Source organism: Bufo bufo, chromosome 2 (genome assembly GCF_905171765.1).
Source record: "Bufo bufo chromosome 2, aBufBuf1.1, whole genome shotgun sequence".
NCBI lineage: Eukaryota > Metazoa > Chordata > Amphibia > Anura > Bufonidae > Bufo > Bufo bufo.
Window position 1 is genome coordinate 19,684,436 of NC_053390.1, and position 19,960 is coordinate 19,704,395.

At 42.3% G+C, this 19,960-nt stretch overlaps 2 protein-coding genes across 2 annotated transcripts in view; one reads left to right on the forward strand and one right to left on the reverse strand.

The window, feature by feature from the left end:
* The window catches only part of LOC120991121, a 496,450-nt gene that overhangs the window by 195,893 nt on the left and 280,597 nt on the right, over positions 1 to 19,960 (reverse strand). The window lies entirely within an intron of this gene.
* The window catches only part of LOC120991123 (zinc finger protein 850-like), a 465,109-nt gene continuing 448,185 nt past the window's right edge, over positions 3,037 to 19,960 (forward strand). The window contains exon 1 of the mRNA XM_040420014.1: positions 3,037 to 4,232. Coding sequence (XP_040275948.1) covers positions 3,107 to 4,232 — 1,126 coding nt within the window. The 5' untranslated portion in view covers positions 3,037 to 3,106. The remainder of the gene's footprint in view (positions 4,233 to 19,960) is intronic.

Sequence of the window (19,960 nt, forward strand, 5' to 3'; positions counted from 1 at the left end):
GTGGCTCAGGTAGTGCAGCTTATCCAGGATGGCACATCAATGCGAGCTGTGGCAAGAAAGTTTGCTGTGTCTGTCAGCGTAGTGTCCAGAGCATGGAGGCGCTACCAGGAGACAGGCCAGTACATCAGGAGACGTGGAGGAGGCCGCAGGAGGGCAACAACCCAGCAGCAGGACCGCTACCTCCGCCTTTTTGCAAGGAGGAACAGGAGGAGCACTGCCAGAGCCCTGTAAAATGACCTCCAGCAGGCCACAAATGTGCATGTGTCTGCTCAAACGGTCAGAAACAGACTCCATGAGGGTGATATGAGGGCCCAACATCCACAGGTGGGGGTTGTACTTACAGCCCAACACCGTGCAGGACGTTTGGAAAATTCGCCACTGGCGCCCTGTGCTCTTCACAGATGAAAGCAGGTTCACACTGAGCACATGTGACAGACGTGACAGAGTCTGGAGACGCCGTGGAGAACGTTCTGCTGCCTGCAACATCCTCCAGCATGACCGGTTTGGCATTGGGTCAGTAATGGTGTGGGGTGGCATTTCTTTGGAGGGCCGCACAGCCCTCCATGTGCTCGCCAGAGGTAGCCTGACTGCCATTAGGTACCGAGATGAGATCCTCAGACCCTTTGTGAGACCATATGCTGGTGCGGTTGGCCCTGGGTTCCTCCTAATGCAAGACAATGCTAGACCTCATGTGGCTGGAGTGTGTCAGCAGTTCCTGCAAGATGAAGGCATTGATGCTATGGACTGGCCCGCCCGTTCCCCAGACCTGAATCCAATTGAGGACATCTGGGACATCATGTCTTGCTCTATCCACCAACGTCACGTTGCACCACAGACTGTCCAGGAGTTGGCAGATGCTTTAGTCCAGGTCTGGGAGGAGATCCCTCAGGAGACCGTCCGCCACCTCATCAGGAGCATGCACAGGCGTTGTAGGGAGGTCATACAGGCACGTGGAGGCCACACACACTACTGAGCCTCATTTTGACTTGTTTTAAGGACATTACATCAAAGTTGGATCAGCCTGTAGTGTGTTTTTCCACTTTAATTTTGAGTGTGACTCCAAATACAGACCTCCATGGGTTAAAAAATTTGATTTCCATTTTTATTTTTTTTTTGTGATTTTGTTGTCAGCACATTCAACTATGTAAAGAACAAAGTATTTCAGAAGAATATTTAATTAATTCAGATCTAGGATGTGTTATTTTTGTGTTCCCTTTATTTTTTTGAGCAGTGTACATATAGGATTAAAAACCATTTAACTTGCCACTCGAAGGGGGTCATCTACCATATAAGATGTCCATGTGGGAAGATCTACATAGGAAGGACAAAGCGTGAACTTAAAATCAGGATATGGGAGCATATAAAAAACATCAATAAAAAATTTGTAGGCCACCCACTGTCACGCCACTATAGTGACAAGCATAAGGTCAAATTCGAAGGCTCTTTTTTTGGAGGAGTAGAACAAATTAGGCAGGACCCCCAGAGGAGAGCGAATGGATCTATAACTTAAACACCTTGGCTCCAATTGGCCTCAACCAAGAAATAGAATTATTTGCCTTCCTATAATCTACAAATCCCGGCAAACTACAACTTAGTGTACCATGGGCCTCTAAGATGAAATAGGACAGAAACATAGCCATCAAAACGGAGGTAAAATAAAAATAAAAATATATATAAAATATAAAAAATAATAAATAAAAATAAGATATAACCAATACTCAGTAGTGACAACTTAATATATTATAGACTGCCAATAGGGAACAAATAATAATGAATATATAAAGAAACCATGTAGGAGCGATTACTTACGGGCAAACCCTCCCTTACAAACATCACAGTGTTTCTCTCTGCTTCAGCGCGGCCTTATAAACAAATGACTGTTCCCATGGAAACCAAGAAGCTTATAAACCAGTGAAGCGTTCTCCATAGCTATCCCTGAGGAAGGAATACGATTAATCCGAAACGCGTCTGAGGTATTGTGGACCAGAGAAGCTTCCGTAGCATTAGGTGTGACGTCACACGTTAGGTTTCCAGGACAACTACCAAACATTGCTTCCGAGACAGCCATTGTTCTGTGTTTGGCTTCCTTTCGGTGCACTCTAGTCTCCATGATTATTAGGAAGCTCCGATGTCACATGTGATTATTGTACAGACCACAGACTTCTCAGTGATGATTACCTGCACTCACAGGACACTTCATTAGCTCCACCTTCTTAATTCTTGATAGGACCCTCGTTCCCCTTAGAACATCTTGAATTCTTAGTGTAATTGACCCAACAAAGTGCAGGAAACCTTTATTATAGGTTCTGATTGATGACCTCACTCTGTCTATTCCACTGCATCCTGAAGAGGTCTATAAACCTGAGATCTGGTGTCTGTGCGGCCATTAGGCTATATAGACCGAATTGTCATGTCCGTGATTTAAGACTGAGATGTGTGCTTTACCTCATGGTAAAGCTATTTTTCTAAATATAGATGTGGTCATGATCAGATTCTCAGATGATCAGATTCTTAGCCCTTTGAGGTCATAGCGATTTTCCATTTTCGTTTCTGTACCTTCCCAGCATCCATCTGTTCCTTAAGTAACATGCTTCTTTCAGTGTACCTCCTCCCCCGCTGCTGCTGTCTCATACAAGCTTAGTCCAGGCTGCAGTAAAATAACAGCAGAAGGAATTAGGAGGTGTAATCACACACTGAACCTGCTGCTGGAGGAAGGTGGATCTCTCACACCAGAACCAGGGAAACTGCATCTTTTACTGAGCAGTGTGAGTTTTTCAGCAGCAGGTACACTAAAAGGACCATTAATGATGCTGACATAATCATTATCCAAGTCACGCCTCAAGACCTGTTTAAAAAGTCGGACATTAACTTATAGGATAGCTACTTTACATCTGGTGGCATTAGAGGCAGAGCTGGTTTATACGTTTATACCATATATCCAATTACAGCCTAATAGTAATGTTCTAGGTTTGTCCACTGAATAGTTTGAAAAATAATCACAAATTCTAATGTTTTTTTTTTTTTTTTTCCCACAGAGCATTCCAGTAAAAATATTAAGGGCAAAGCTGTATTATCACTAAATTATAAAGAAGAAGCTGAAGATATCATGCAGCGCTCCTCAGGAGAAAACCTCATTACCCTTAGTGTACACCCAGGACTTCAAAGTACAGATCTATTATATAATCCCCCTCATCATGAGGGACCTTCCCCTGACCAATTACAGATTGTTACCAAAAATACAGGTCAGAAAGGGGATAAAAAGTTTCAGGGTGGTAAACAGTTTATAGAAGAATCAAGACTTTCTACACACAGAAGAATTCACACAGCAGAGCAGCTATACTCCTGTTTAGAATGTGGAAAATGTTTTACAAAAACATCATATCTTATTCAACATAAGAGAATTCACACAGGAGAGAAACCATATTCGTGTTCAGAATGTGGTAAATGTTTTACAGATAAATCAAATCTTGTTAGACATAGGACTAGTCACACAGGAGAGAAGCCATATTCATGTTCAGAATGTGGGAAATGTTTTACAAAAAAAACAGATCTTGATAGACATGAGAGAGTTCACACAGGAGAGAAGCCATATTCATGTTCAGAATGTGGGAAATGTTTTACAAAGAGACAATATCTTGTTACACATGAGAGAAGTCACACAGGAGAGAAGCCATATTCCTGTTCAGAATGTGGGAAATTTTTTACAAGAAATTCATATCTTATTCAGCATAAGAGAATTCACACAGGAGAGAAACCATATTCGTGTTCAGAATGTGGGAAATGTTTTACAGATAAATCAAATCTTGTTAGACATAGGACTAGTCACACAGGAGCGAAGCCATATTCATGTTCAGAATGTGGGAAATGTTTTACACAAAAAACAGATCTTGTTATACATGAGAGAAGTCACACAGGAGAGAAGCCATATTCATGTTCAGAATGTGGGAAATGTTTTACAAAGAGACAATATCTTGTTACACATGAGAGAAGTCACACAGGCGAGAAGCCATATTCCTGTTCACAATGTGTTAAATGTTTTACAAATAGACAATATCTTGTTACACATGAGAGAAGTCACACAGGAGAGAACCCATATTCATGTTCAGAATGTGGGAAATGTTTTACAAAAACATCAAATCTTATTCAGCATAAGAGAATTCACACAGGAGAGAAACCATATTCGTGTTCAGAATGTGGGAAATGTTTTACACATAAATCATGTCTTGTTAGACATCAGAAAAATCACACAGGAGAGAAGCCATTTTGATATTTTTTTTAATGTTTTGTAAGAAGGAACAAAAATTCCTAAACTTAGCAGATCAAGAGAAACTATATTGTTTTTTAGATTTGGCAAATGCGATAAGAGCAAAATCGCATTTTAAGTCCATCTTATTCACATAAGTTAAGTTTCGGGCTGTATGGCAACAAGTATCACATGCTGCGAGTCTCAGAACAGTCTCAAAACGTGTCTGCAACTTGCTGTCATGCAGCTATTTTAGAGCTGAGATTTGGCAGTAGAAATACCTGCCAAACTGCACAAGTTGTAGTTGACCATGACTTGCATTGTGTTCTATCATGGAAAAGTCACATATGACCTGCAACCAAGAAGAATCCAAGTGTTGAAATTGATGTGACTGTCATGACATGTAGTGTGTCACATTGTGAACCCATTGACAGTCATTCTATGTAGTGTCATAATGCAACATATCATCTGATGTCACCGTGCATCTCCAGCTTAAAAGCCAATAAGAATATTTATGTTCTGGGTGGAATTATCCTGGATCAGCCAAACAACTACATTATATTTCTTGGAAGAGAAGAAGAGCCTTGTTTACTTGCAGAGCAGTGAAGATGAACTGCCCCCATGAACCTTGCTTCTCATCACTGTATTCACACCTTCACTCACACTGCGGGAGAGTCCAGAGTGACGTGGAGAAGTAACGACGCTCCATGTAATAGTTTTATAATGTATGGGGACATATTAATATTTCATCTTCATTCAAACTTTTACAGATAAAATAAACTCTTCTATTTGCTCCACGACAGCGTCACCATTGTCACTGACAGACATTGTCTTTTTGCTCATATTATACTTTCTCCTAGCGCTGTGACCTTCATTGCTCCTACAGACTAACCCTCCTGTGCGGAAAGAGTGATATTGGTGGCATGATGACTATATCACTGATTTATCTGACCGGGTGATCTGTGATGATTAACTCCATACAGGGAGTGCAGAATTATTAGGCAAGTTGTATTTTTGAGGATTAATTTTATTATTGAACAACAACCATGTTCTCAATGAACCCAAAAAACTCATTAATATCAAAGCTGAATATTTTTGGAAGTAGTTTTTAGTTTGTTTTTAGTTTTAGCTATTTTAGGGGGATATCTGTGTGTGCAGGTGACTATTACTGTGCATAATTATTAGGCAACTTAACAAAAAACAAATATATACCCATTTCAATTATTTATTTTTACCAGTGAAACCAATATAACATCTCAACATTCACAAATATACATTTCTGACATTCAAAAAACAAATCAGTGACCAATATAGCCACCTTTCTTTGCAAGGACACTCAAAAGCCTGCCATCCATGGATTCTGTCAGTGTTTTGATCTGTTCACCATCAACATTGCGTGCAGTAGCAACCACAGCCTCCCAGACACTGTTCAGAGAGGTGTACTGTTTTCCCTCCTTGTAAATCTCACATTTGATGATGGACCACAGGTTCTCAATGGGGTTCAGATCAGGTGAACAAGGAGGTCATGTCATTAGATTTTCTTCTTTTATACCCTTTCTTGCCAGCCACGCTGTGGAGTACTTGGACGCGTGTGATGGAGCATTGTCCTGCATGAAAATCATGTTTTTCTTGAAGGATGCAGACTTCTTCCTGTACCACTGCTTGAAGAAGGTGTCTTCCAGAAACTGGCAGTAGGACTGGGAGTTGAGCTTGACTCCATCCTCAACCCGAAAAGGCCCCACAAGCTCATCTTTGATGATACCAGCCCAAACCAGTACTCCACCTCCACCTTGCTGGCGTCTGAGTCGGCCTGGAGCTCTCTGCCCTTTACCAATCCAGCCACGGGCCCATCCATCTGGCCCATCAAGACTCACTCTCATTTCATCAGTCCATAAAACCTTAGAAAAATCAGTCTTGAGATATTTCTTGGCCCAGTCTTGACGTTTCAGCTTGTGTGTCTTGTTCAGTGGTGGTCGTCTTTCAGCCTTTCTTACCTTGGCCATGTCTCTGAGTATTGCACACCTTGTGCTTTTGGGCACTCCAGTGATGTTGCAGCTCTGAAATATGGCCAAACTGGTGGCAAGTGGCATCTTGGCAGCTGCACGCTTGACTTTTCTCAGTTCATGGGCAGTTATTTTGCGCCTTGGTTTTTCCACACGCTTCTTGCGACCCTGTTGACTATTTTGAATGAAACGCTTGATTGTTCGATGATCACGCTTCAGAAGCTTTGCAATTTTAAGAGTGCTGCATCCCTCTGCAAGATATCTCACTATTTTTGACTTTTCTGAGCCTGTCAAGTCCTTCTTTTGACCCATTTTGCCAAAGGAAAGGAAGTTGCCTAATAATTATGCACACCTGATATAGGGTGTTGATGTCATTAGACCACACCCCTTCTCATTACAGAGATGCACATCACCTAATATGCTTAATTGGTAGTAGGCTTTCGAGCCTATACAGCTTGGAGTAAGACAACATGCATAAAGAGGATGATGTGGTCAAAATACTCATTTGCCTAATAATTCTGCACTCCCTGTATGTACATTCCTGTGGTTTAATGGTAAACCTATCTATATACTGGAGCTGAGTGATATATCGGTGGTGGGAATCGCTTGTGATGTCACATCTGTTAATTAACCCCTGAATAATGCCAACATGACTTCAGTGACCAAGTGATGCTCATATATGTGTTTCATATGTATCCTAACTCCATCTTTATTACCTGCAAAACATGAATGGAGGCAGATGCTGAATTCTGTAGGTACTGTATCCAGCTCACTCATACTGCCTCAGATGGATCTGGATAGATTGGAGGCTTGGGCAAAGAAGTGGAAAATTAGGTTTACCACATTGTCCAGTGAATTCAGTTTAGAATACTAACCACTACATATAAGGCCGTCCACAATCTGTCCCCTCCTTATATCTCCCACCTGCTTTTCTAATACATCTCCACACGTAAAGACAAAAAGAATAGGGGTACTCCCCCCCCCCCTTACCAGCTCCAACAGTCCAAGGTGAAATTAACGTTTCTTTAGAGCGGCGTGTCATGGTGAGTTGGGACTCCTTAATAGTGATGAGCGGCAGGGGCAATATTCGAATTCGCGATATTTTGCGAATATTTAGTAGAATATTCGTCATATATTCGCGAATTCGAGATTATTTTCTTGATCGCGAAAAATCGTCAATGTAATATTCGTGTAATGTGCTCGAAATACAGGCGTGGGTCACTATAGCTACATTTTTCAAGCTGCTAGAAGTTTCCTGAGACTGAGGAAAATGGTTGGCATGGCAGAACATTACAATAGCTTTATATGCAGATAGAGTGCTCAGATATATCCGCGATTGCGAAATTGGCACTAATGATGCAAATATTTTGGCGCAATACGTACAACTTCACTTTTTAACAGGTCTGACTACTTATTAGTGATTGGTGCACTAAGTATTGTGAACTTGTGACATCACAGCACTATGTATGTAGCATGTAGGTTCTGCTGTTCATACAAATCAGCTCCACTATATCACTGTCTAACCTACACTGACTATCTCCCACTAACTATCTGTATTATATACAGTATATAAGCTAACTAACTATCTAATGTAATGACACAGGAAAGCAGAGAGCACAGCAATAACACTGCTGTCTCTCTTAGATCTGCAAAATACTGCATAAAAGGGCTGCCTGGGGAGGTTATTATATGGTAAAGGAGTAGGCAACTTTCCTATTGGTTGCTAGGGATGTTGCTAAGCTCAGACAAAGACATTGCAGCCTTCTCATTGGCGAATTCTCAAAGTGTCGATATTCGCGATTAATATTCGCTATTCGAAAATTTGCACCCAACACTACTCCTTAAATATTGTATAAAAAATCCAGCACTGTCGCTCTTCAAACTGGATACTTCATTTTGCAATACACATGTATTGTTTTCTGCCTGTGTATTGTGAAATAAAATGTCTGGTTTGAAGAACGGCAGTGCTGGATTTTTTTATGCAACCTTCACACATAATCCCCAATCCTCACAAGACCCCATTCTTTCTTATCCTCTTGTTTGTTCTTCACACATCCTCCATACTCTGGAACTCGCTACCCTAGTACATCAGACCCTCCCCAAACATCTAAACCTTTAAAAGCAACCTGAAAACCACCTCTTCAGGAAAGCCTACCACCTACAATGAGCATAGTACCACCACACAGCCCGATGAGCAGCTCTTACCCTCATCTACTGTGTCCTTCTCCTTCCCATGTAGATTGTAAGCCCTTTTGGTCAGGGACCTCTCCCCTCTGTACCGGCTTGTTAATAGCTCCATGTTTATCATATTTGTATTTTTTATATTATGTATGTGTAACCCTCTCGATGTGCAGCACCATGGAAGGGGTTCATCAAAAGGGACATAGATGCAGAACATAGTCCTGCCACTTTCCCTTACACCCTAACCAGCAGCACAAATGAGGAGTTCTCCCTTGTGAAACTGGTAGGACAGGTGGAATTTTTATTGATTACAATTACTACCAATTAAACAATTAACCCACCCCCTATAAAGGGACACCCGCCCTTCAACCAGTGCTTTTGTATCTGTCCTGTGGACTTAGGACAGGTTCAGGCGCTGCCTGTTACCTTATTGATTTGCTTGCTGCCAAGTCTTGGCCCTTGTGGCCCTTTTTTTTCCTAATTTCGGCTGGGGCGCGGCATCTGCCGCAGTAAGATGGAGAGGGGGGCCTTCTGGCCCCTCTATATCCTGACTAAATCCCACTCTCTGCGGCCGGTACTCTGCTGCGGTCCCGGCTGGCGCGCTCGGCTTTTCGCGCGCATGTGCGCCATACCCTGAAGTGCGTCAGATGACGACTTCCGAGTCGGCGGCGCGCGTGTCATCGGCAGCTGTTTGTGCTGCGCTTCGGCTCAATGGTGTTCCTAATCAGAATTTTTCAAAAGAAGGGCTGGGCACTCGCAATATATGGAGTATGTGGTACTTTATTAAATAAAATGTTATAATACTGATAAAATTAGCAATAACAATAATACTTAAAAATATAATGACACTACAATCAATAAACACAATAAATAGGTCTGGCCAGACTATATAGTCCCTTCACAATAAAAACAATTAATTATTAAAACCACAGAGTTCCAATAAAACGCAATGGTTATCCTTAAATCCGATGTCCATAAATTTTGCATCAATAGACACAAGTCCAAAATTTTGTATAAATAATCATATGAAAAGAGTGGTATTATATTCAAGATATTTGATCCAATGTCCCAACATCTACATATAATCGTAGATTATCCGAATTTTTTGTATATAGATTAGTCTGTATAAGGACCAAGTTGCAACGTCAAGAGATAGGACTATGTGCCGATTATATTAGTCGCAAATACTTATTCCATCTATGGTTATGTTATTTACTCACGAAACAGATGTCTGCAGGCGGATCCAATCGACAAACCGCGGCGTCCAGCATGGTGATCCAGATGTGATCCTCCGCTACTGCTTTATTCACGTGAGTATCGATTTTGTTTGTGGAATAGTAATATGCGGCTTGCCTCAGCAGTTTTCAAGGAATTTTGACAGCTGATGTCCTTTTACTTTAACAAGGTTTCACTTACTGGCGCCAGTAGTTTCTTTCACAGTCCACAGCTCTACAAATGCATGTGATATGTCCTCAATAATTTTTCTCCAGAGAAATTCAGAGCTGTAGAAGTTGGTGGTCCTTGTATTGAATGAGGGGGTCCAGTACCAAACGTGTTTCGGGGCTCTTAGTGGCCCCTTCCTCAGTGGTTGACCTCCCCTCCATAATGCTGCTCCTTTTTATAGGGAGATTTGGGAGTTTGCAAAATGGGAAATGAATCCGGTTGTCCTCAAATTCTGTAATGGATTTTTACCATGGAATCAATTTGGATCGAATAATGCTCTTTTCTCTAATAAGATCAATACCTTCCACATTGGTCTTCACTGTGCAAACTCACTACATTCTATAGATCACATTCCACCAAAAAAACGCATCATATCCCAAAAAAAAGCATATGCGGTATTGATGCGTTTTTGATGCGTTTTCATTGCGTTTTTATTGTAAATCACTTTTTAAGCTATGTTATTCCATAAATAGTCAATATTCATCTTAAAAGATTGTGTATTAAATACTAAAACATCTAAAATGTCTAAAATCAATTGATGCCCCCATGTTGATATATTATGACGTCGAGAAATAGATAAAAACCTATCAAAAATATCAAAGATATAGTAAACGGCTGGTTAAAAATGCATTGATCAATTTTATGTCAATCCTCCTGTGGCTCGAATTGTTTAAAATTCAAAGTTCAATGTTCAATATTCAATGTCGTATGGTATGGGTGAGTGCCATCGGCTAAGAGGGACCGGCCACCTTAAATATGGTACGGTTCCTAGTCAGCCGGTGGCACCCACCCCAAAACAAACCTACAGAAAGCCAAATAATTCAAAGTCGGAGTTCAACCCTATTGGCAGGAGTGTGTCGAATTCGAAAATCTTCTGTGTCTCTGCTCGACATCCTGGCAATGTGGTCCCCTCCCCTCCAATCCTTGTGTACCTTTTCAAGTGCTGCGAATTTAAGGCCTGAGGGATCCTGATTATCCTTATCTTTAAAATGGCTCGAGAGGGAGTGATTATCGAAGCCCTTTTTAATCTTAGCGATATGCTCCGCTATTCTCTTCTTTAATAATCTCTTCGTTCTCCCAATATATTGTAATCCACAAGGGCATTCGATGATTACGTCACTTGAATCGCAGGATAAGAATTCTTTAATCATATGTTTATGTCCATTTGAAGTAGATATTATCTCCATTGTCTTTTTTGGAAAGGTCGTGGACTTGCAATTATTGCACTGTCCACACCTAAAAAAAACTTTAATATCGGCCCATTTTTGTACTGTTTGTGCTTTTTTTGTCCTAGATTTTATGGATGGGGCTACCTTCAGGCCCAAATTAGCCTTTGTAAAGGAAATTAACGGAAATTCTGGCATCATGGCCCCAATGGTCTTATCTTTCTGGACCATGTGCCAGTGTTTCCTAATAATTTTTTGGACTTTTGCATATTGTTCATTATATGGCAATATCATCCTCACCTGGTCATCAATTATCCTTTTTTGAGGTAAAATGCTATCATCAAAAATGGTCTTCCTATCCATATTGCGGACCCTATCAAGGGTTTCATCGAGCATTTTTAGGGTATATTGTTTCTCTAAAAACAGTTTTTTCATCCTTATTGCCTCAACCTCAAATTCTTGGTCCGCTGTGCAATTTCTTTTTATTCTTCTGAACTGCCCTTGAGGTATGTTTAAGAGCCATTTTGGAAGATGGCAGCTATTATATAGTATGAAACTATTGCGAGCCGTTGGTTTAATGAAAGTGCTGCAACTTATTTTATCATCTGCAATTTGGATTTGTAGGTCCAAAAATTCTAATCTTGTTTGGCTTATTGTGGAGGTAAATCTCAAATTAAAATTTTTATTATTAATATCACTTAAAAATTGGTCCAAATTAGATTGGCCTGATTGCCAAATATAAAATACATCATCAATGTATCTCTGCCAGAGCACCAGGTCTGTCCCCAGTTTGGGAGTAATGGTGGTCTCCTCCCAATTGGCCATAAAAAGGTTGGCATAACTGGGGGCAAACCTGGTGCCCATGGCAGTGCCCTGAGTCTGTAAATAAAATTGGCCATTAAAATCAAAATAATTGTGTTTGAGAATAAAATCTATTCCTTCAATGATAAAATCAACCTGTGCATCAGGAAGAGTCCTATCCTTAGAAAGTTCTTTTTTTATTGCATCTTTCCCTTGTTCATGTTCGATTACTGTATATAATGACTGTACGTCCAAGGTACCCATTATCCAATTTGATTTAACGTCTAAATTTTCTATTTTAATAATTTGGGTCGTGTCTTTTGTGTATGACGCTATTAATTTCACCTTGGGCTGGAGTAGTACACTGCTCAAAAAAATAAAGGGAACACTTAAACAACACAATGTAACTCCAAGTCAATCACACTTCTGTGAAATCAAACTGTCCACTTAGGAAGCAACACTGAGTGACAATCAATTTCACATGCTGTTGTGCAAATGGGATAGACAACAGGTGGAAATTATAGGCAATTAGCAAGACACCCCCAATAAAGAAGTGGTTCTGCAGGTGGTGATCACAGACCACTTCTCAGTTCCTATGCTTCCTGGCTGATGTTTTGGTCACTTTTGAATGCTGGCGGTGCTTTCACTCTAGTGGTAGCATGAGACGGAGTCTACAACCCACACAAGTGGCTCAGGTAGTGCAGCTTATCCAGGATGGCACATCAATGCGAGCTGTGGCAAGAAGGTTTGCTGTGTCTGTCAGCGTAGTGTCCAGAGCATGGAGGCGCTACCAGGAGACAGGCCAGTACATCAGGAGACGTGGAGGAGGCCGTAGGAGGGCAACAACCCAGCAGCAGGACCGCTACCTCCGCCTTTGTGCAAGGAGGAACAGGAGGAGCACTGCCAGAGCCCTGCAAAATGACCTCCAGCAGGCCACAAATGTGCATGTGTCTGCTCAAACAGTCAGAAACAGACTCCATGAGGGTGATATGAGGGCCCGACATCCACAGGTGGGGGTTGTGCTTACAGCCCAACACCGTGCAGGACGTTTGGCATTTGCCAGAGAACACCAAGATTATCAAATTCGCCACTGGCGCCCTGTGCTCTTCACAGATGAAAGCAGGTTCACACTGAGCACATGTGACAGACGTGACAGAGTCTGGAGACGCCGTGGAGAACGTTCTGCTGCCTGCAACATCCTCCAGCATGACCGGTTTGGCATTGGGTTAGTAATGGTGTGGGGTGGCATTTCTTTGGAGGGCCGCACAGCCCTCCATTTGCTCGCCAGAGGTAGCCTGACTGCCATTAGGTACCGAGATGAGATCCTCAGACCCCTTGTGAGACCATATGCTGGTGCGGTTGGCCCTGGGTTCCTTCTAATGCAAGACAATGCTAGACCTCATGTGGCTAAAGTGTGTCAGCAGTTCCTGCAAGACGAAGGCATTGATGCTATGGACTGGCCCGCCCGTTCCCCAGACCTGAATCCAATTGAGCACATCTGGGACATCATGTCTCGCTCTATCCACCAACATCACGTTGCACCACAGACTGTCCAGGAGTTGGCAGATGCTTTAGTCCAGGTCTGGGAGGAGATCCCTCAGGAGACCATCCGCCACCTCATCAGGAGCATGCACAGGCGTTGTAGGGAGGTCATACAGGCACGTGGAGGCCACACACACTACTGAGCCTCATTTTGACTTGTCTTAAAGACATTACATCAAAGTTGGATAAGCCTGTAAGGTGTTTTTCCACTTTAATTTTGAGTGTGACTCCAAATACAGACCTCCATGGGTTGAAAATTTTGATTTCTATTTTTAATTTTTGTGTGATTTTGTTGTCAGCACATTCAACTATGTAAAGAACAAAGTATTTCAGAAGAATATTTAATTAATTCAGATCTAGGATGTGTTATTTTTGTGTTCCCTTTATTTTTTTGAGCAGTGTATATCGATATATTGGGATAGGTTTGCAGTTAATGATCCAATACCCGAAACTATAGGTCTCCCTGGTGGGTCTACTTTATTTTTATGGATCTTTGGGAGGCCGTAAAAAATTGGTATTCTTGGTTGGTTATTCAGGATAAAAAGATGTTCGTCATCTGTTAAAATGCCTTTTTCCAGACCTCTGTTACACAATGAAATCAATTCTTTTTGAAATCCCTCAGTGGGGTTTCTTGTAATAAGTTTGTATGTATTTGTGTCTGATAGTTGACAGAGGCATTGAGCATCATATCTTTCCTTATCCTGAATAACTATCGAGCCGCCTTTATCGGCTGGGCGGATGATAATTTTATTTTCCTCTTGTAGTTCCCTTATTGCCTTCACTTCACAATTGGTTAGGTTACTCCTCCTAAATCTTGGGTTTTCCTTTAATTTTCTTATATCATTCTCAACACATTTTTTGAAAGTGGTCAATTCGGGACTCATCTCGTTACGTGGGTATTTTTTTGATTTTCTTTTCAGGGTGGTATGTATAAATTCATCCTTGGACATTTCTCCTTCATCCCTTATGTTTCTAATATGGTATTTTTTGAGACACAATCGTCTTATACATTTCTCAACACCAATGAATGTTTCAAATTTGTTGCGATTTTTCGTAGGAGCGAATTTTAGGCCTTTGTTCAATAAATTTTTTTGAGTGTTCGTGAGTTGAAATGTGCACTATCCAAATCTGACTTCTCTATCTGTGATATTCTCGTGTTCTTCTTTCCCCCTCTTCTAATCTTCCTCCCCTGTTTCTCCTTATGGGTGATCGGTGTCTCTGAGTGTAGTGATTCTCCTGGTATGTGTCCCGTGTTGGGGTTCTCTGCTGGTGACGTGATTTGTGCTCCTGATGTGGGGTGTGGTGCTTGTTCCTCAAATTGTATTTGTGACTGGGAGGGGAGTTTATACTGTGTATGTGCATCCTTAATTGGGGGGTCTTTTGACGTGTTCGTGGTTTGTGGTGGGGTGGGGTTTGGTCTAAAAAATGCTCCCGTTCCTCTAAAGCCTCAAATCTATTGTGGACCGGAATCTGAGCTATCATATCTCTCTGGACAGAAGTATCATTCAACTCCTCTCTACCATAATAGGTATCTCTATTATTCCTTGATTGGTCATTTCTGTCCATCTGGCTTAATTGATTTTTATTTTTACTATTATTGTATCTCAATTTGTTCGGTTTTTTTTGTCCATTATATCATATTCTACCTTATCTAGATTCTTACATAATCTCCCCTGCCACATATTATATTCGTCTTTTTTAGGTAATTTAACAATAATATCCTTGACTTCATTAATTCTACTGGAAACTTCTTCAAGTATTGTCTTCCTCCTTTTAATGATGAGTTTAATGAGGGCTATAGACTGTTGATGTAATAACGCCTCCCATTCATCATTAAACGAGGGTTCCCATAAATCCTGTGCAGGGGTTTTCGTTAATGTAAGACCTTTTGGGACTTTGTCTAACATAATATATTGTTCCAGGGTTTTAATTTCCCATCTTTGTTTGAGTTCCCTAGTCAGTAACATTTCCAGTTCTTTGAATGTGTCCCTTATAGATACATCTCCATTCATCTCTATATCAATCTCACCATCAAACATGAAGGCCTCAATTTTCTGTCTCTTCTTTTCCACATGATTCCAGATATCCATGGTCACCTACACACAGTATGCTGGTCTTGAGGATGATACAAAAGTAGGATTTGGAATAAACCAGAAATAGACCGCACTGCTGTGTGAGGTGGCCCGGATGGGTGCTCTCAGCCCACAGATTCACCCAATCTATAAGCTGCAACATTTTGCAAACTCCCAAATCTCCCTATAAAAGGAGCAGCATTATGGAGGGGAGGTCAACCACTGAGGAAGGGGCCACTAAGAGCCCCAAAACGCATTTGGTACTGTACCCCCTCATTCACTACAAGGACCACCAACTTCTACAGCTCTGAATTCCTCTGGAGAAAACTTATTGAGGACATATCACATGCATTTGTGTAGCTGTGGACTGTGAAAGAAGCTACTGGCGCCAGTAAGTGAAAGCTTGTTAAAGTAAAAGGACATCAGCTGTCGAAATTCCTTGAAAACTGCTGAGGCAAGCCTCATATTACTATTCCACAAACAAAATCGATACTCACGTGAATAAAGCAGTAGCGGAGGATCGCATCTGGATCACCACGTGGGACGCCGCGGTTTGTCGATTGGATCCGCCTGCAGACATCTGTTTCGTGAGTAAATAACATAACCATAGATGGAATAAGTATTTGCGACTAATATAATCGGCACATAGTCCTATCTCTTGACGTTGCAACTTGGTCCTTATACAGACTAATCTATATACAAAAAATTCGGATAATCTACGATTATATGTAGATGTTGGGACATTGGATCAAATATCTTGAATATAATACCACTCTTTTCATATGATTATTTATACGAAATTTTGGACTTGTGTCTATTGATGCGAAATTTATGGACATCGGATTTAAGGATAACCAGTGCGTTTTATTGGAACTCTGTGGTTTTAATAATTAATTGTTTTTATTGTGAAGGTACTATATAGTCTGGCCAGACCTAATTATTGTGTTTATTGATTGTAGTGTCATTATATTTTTATCAGTATTATTGTTATTGCTAATTTTATCAGTATTATAACATTTTATTTAATAAAGTACCACATACTCCATATATTGCGAGTGCCCAGACCTTCTTTTGAAATATTGTTGCAGCTTATAGATTGGGTGAATCTGTAGGCTGAGAGCACCCATCCGGGCCACCTCACACACCAGTGCGGTCTATTTCTGGTTTATTCCTAATCAGAATTTTGCCACCAGATTTTATTCTGGGGGGGGGCCTTCTGTTTTATTTTTATAAATAAATAAAGTAGTGACAGTGGTCACTTTTGGCGGGGGGCAGAGCTACGCTAGGGGGAGGGTCTGTTAGCTATAAAAGAACAGCAGACGCCAGACTCTCCCTCTCTGCCTGCAGTGAGTCCATACTAAACTACTTCTTAAGTTGTTTTGCAGATGGCGTCTCCCAATGGTGACCAGCATGGGAAATCCTCCCATAAACAGAAGCATCTAACTTGTGCCAACTGTGAGATGCTGATGCCGGACTCCTATGAATATAATAGGTGTCCTTTATGTCGTCCTCCGACGCAACCCACGATGGGCGACATGTTCGGCTGGATGAAGGAATTTATGGGTAATTCCATTATGGAGATCAAGAGTGCCCTTTCTTCTAAGAGGGCCAGAGTTTCCAGAGTACCTATGGCTGAAGACGTCATTTCGATAGAAGACCGTTCCTCCTCTTCTGATGAAGATAAAGCCACTTACCTTTTTCCTGCTGAGAAGACGCAAAGACTTCTACGCTCCATTCGATCAAGGGATCATGATGTTGAGCAAGGGGAAGCTCCACCGTCCACCTCTAGGGGGCCAAGGGCCTTTAAAGTGGATAAAGATTTTAAAAAGCTTATGTTAACTGAATGGAAGCATCCTGAAAAAGGTCCGGTTCACACGAAGAGATTTAAACTGATGTTTCCTCTCCAGGAGTCAGAATCAGAACTGTGGGTACCGCCTCCGAAGGTCGATATGGCGATCTCCAAGTTGTCTAAAAGGACCTTAGTTCCTTCTGATGATGGAAGCAACCTTCAGGATCCATTAGATCTGAGGGCCGAGTGCACTCTGAGGCGCAGCTATTCCGCAGCTGCAGCCTCTGCTTCAGTTGAAGTTGCTTCCTCAGAAGTCGCAGAGTTTGTTTGGTCCCGCGTTCTCAGAATCCAGTCGGACCTGTTAGACCAGTTCAAAACCTTGCTCCTTAGAACAGACTTTTTGTGTGACGCTTCCACACAGCATCTGAAGTTAGCCGCCAAAGGCATGGCTCTCTCTTCCGCCAGTCGGCGGCCCCTATGACTGCATCCCTGGGTTGACGATAACGCCTCCAAATTTAATCTGTGTGGCTTACCATATGAACCAGGAAGACTCTTTGGTTCAGAATTGGATAAGTTAATGGAGAGCCTTGCGGATAAAAAGGGGAAGTCCTTCCCCCAACAATCCTTTCGGGGCCGGAGTAGGCCCAGAAGTTCAAGAACCCAGGGCCTCTCCAATCTCAGAGACGTCAGGAGTCGTCCAGATGCGGGCGGGGTCGCGGTTGTGGAAAGGACCGTAAAGCGGATCTATGGCTCTCCCGCTTTCCTTCCCCGAACCCCTCCAAATCGTCTGTGCGATGCTCAGAATTTCAGTTCCCCTCCGGTTGGAGGTTGTCTAAGTTTGTTTCAGCAGGCCTGGCTGCAAAATATTCCAGTGGGTCCTAGAAATAATTATGTTGGGGTACAAAATAGATTTTCTGTCCCCTCCCAAAGAGTAGTTTGTTTTAACCAAAACCCTAAACTGGACCAAACAGTCTATCTTAGAGGATTCGGTCCTCCTTTATGTAAAAAAAAAAAAGGGCCCTAGAGGAAGTCCCTCCTCACAAACAAGGGCTGGGAGTATACTCCCCCTTTTTTCTAGTCCAGAAGCCGTCGGGCGATTGGCGCATGATCATAGACCTGCGTTACCTAAATCGGTTTATAAGACCAAAACGCTTCAGAATGGAGACCATTCGATCACTTATCAGCATTCTAATCCCCGGCGATCTAATGATCACCTTAGATCTGAAGGATGCTTACCTTCATATCCCCATTCACCCAGCTTACAGGAGATTTTTAAGAATTGCGGTCTCCATAAGAGGCGTGGTAAAACATTACCAGTTTGCTGTGCTGCCTTTTGACATTTCTTCCGCTCCCCACACTTTCACAAAAGTTGTGGCTCCGGTTGTCGCCCAACTCAAGCTTCAAGGGCTAGAGATTGTGCCACACCTAGACGACTGGCTTCGAAAAGCCGCCACTCTAGACGTTCTTTTATCTCATCTTCAGCTGGTTCTTCAGTCTCTCCAGCGCTTGGGCTGGCTCATAAATTGGGAAAAATTAGAGATCGTTCCATCTACTTCCAGGATGTTCCTGGGTTTTATTTTAGACTCCGAACGGATGACTCTTTCCCTTTCTCCATAGAGGAAGGATCGAATGATAAGAGCCACGCAGTTCCTTTTGGCACCTCGGTGGGTGTCCATCAGAACTCTGATGAAGATGTTGGGCCATATGTCAGCATTTGCGGAAGCAGTTTCTTGTGCCCTATGGCACCTACGTCCACTTCAAGAAGAAGTGTTAGCAGTCTGGAATCGCAAACCCAAGGGGTTGGACAAGACGCACTCCCTGTCTACCGAAGTCTGATCCTCGCTCAGGTGGTGGAAGAACCTATGATATGGGAGGTCCTTGATTCAACCTCATTGGATCACATTGACCACAGACGCCTCCCTTCTAGATTGGGGAGCCCATCTGGAGGAGAATCCAGTACAAAGTACCTGGAGTCCGCAGGAGAGGCTTCTTTCATCCAATCTGAGAGAATTGAGAGCAGTTTGTCTCGCTCTCTACCATTTTGCTCCTCTTATCCGCAGAAAGGCGGTAAGAGTCCGCTTGGACAATACGACGGTAGTCGCTTACATACACACAGACAGGGCGGCACAAGATCTCAACCTCTTCTCCAGATCGGCTGAGTCGGGGTCTGCCAGTTCCAGGCGAATGTTCATTGAACAGAGACGTTTTCACCCAGATCACACTCTGGTGGGGTGTTCCAGAGATCGACTTGATGCCAACCCGATTGAACGCCAAGGTAGACAGATTCTGCTCCCTCTACAAGGAGGACAATTCTCTGGCGATAGACGCTCTGTCCATAACATGGAGGTTCAGGCTGGCTTACATATTCCCTCCAATTTCCATGATACCAAGGGTATTGACGAAAATCAAGCAAGACCAGACCCCAGTCATTGTGATAATACCATTCTGGCCGAAGAGGTCTTGGTTCACCCAGCTCATGAAGATGAGTCGGGGCACATATTGGAGACTTCCCCTAACGCAGGACATTGTGTATCAGGACACGGGTCCCTGCCTAGATCTGAGGAAACTCAATCTGACAGCCCGGAGATTGACAGGCCCCTACTAGAAGCTAGAGGGCTTTCTGCAGAGGTCTTGAGAACCATTTTACACTCCAGGTGCGGAGTATACAAACAAAGCTTTCTCAAGTATATACAACATCTTCCTTCAGTGGTGTGCTGATA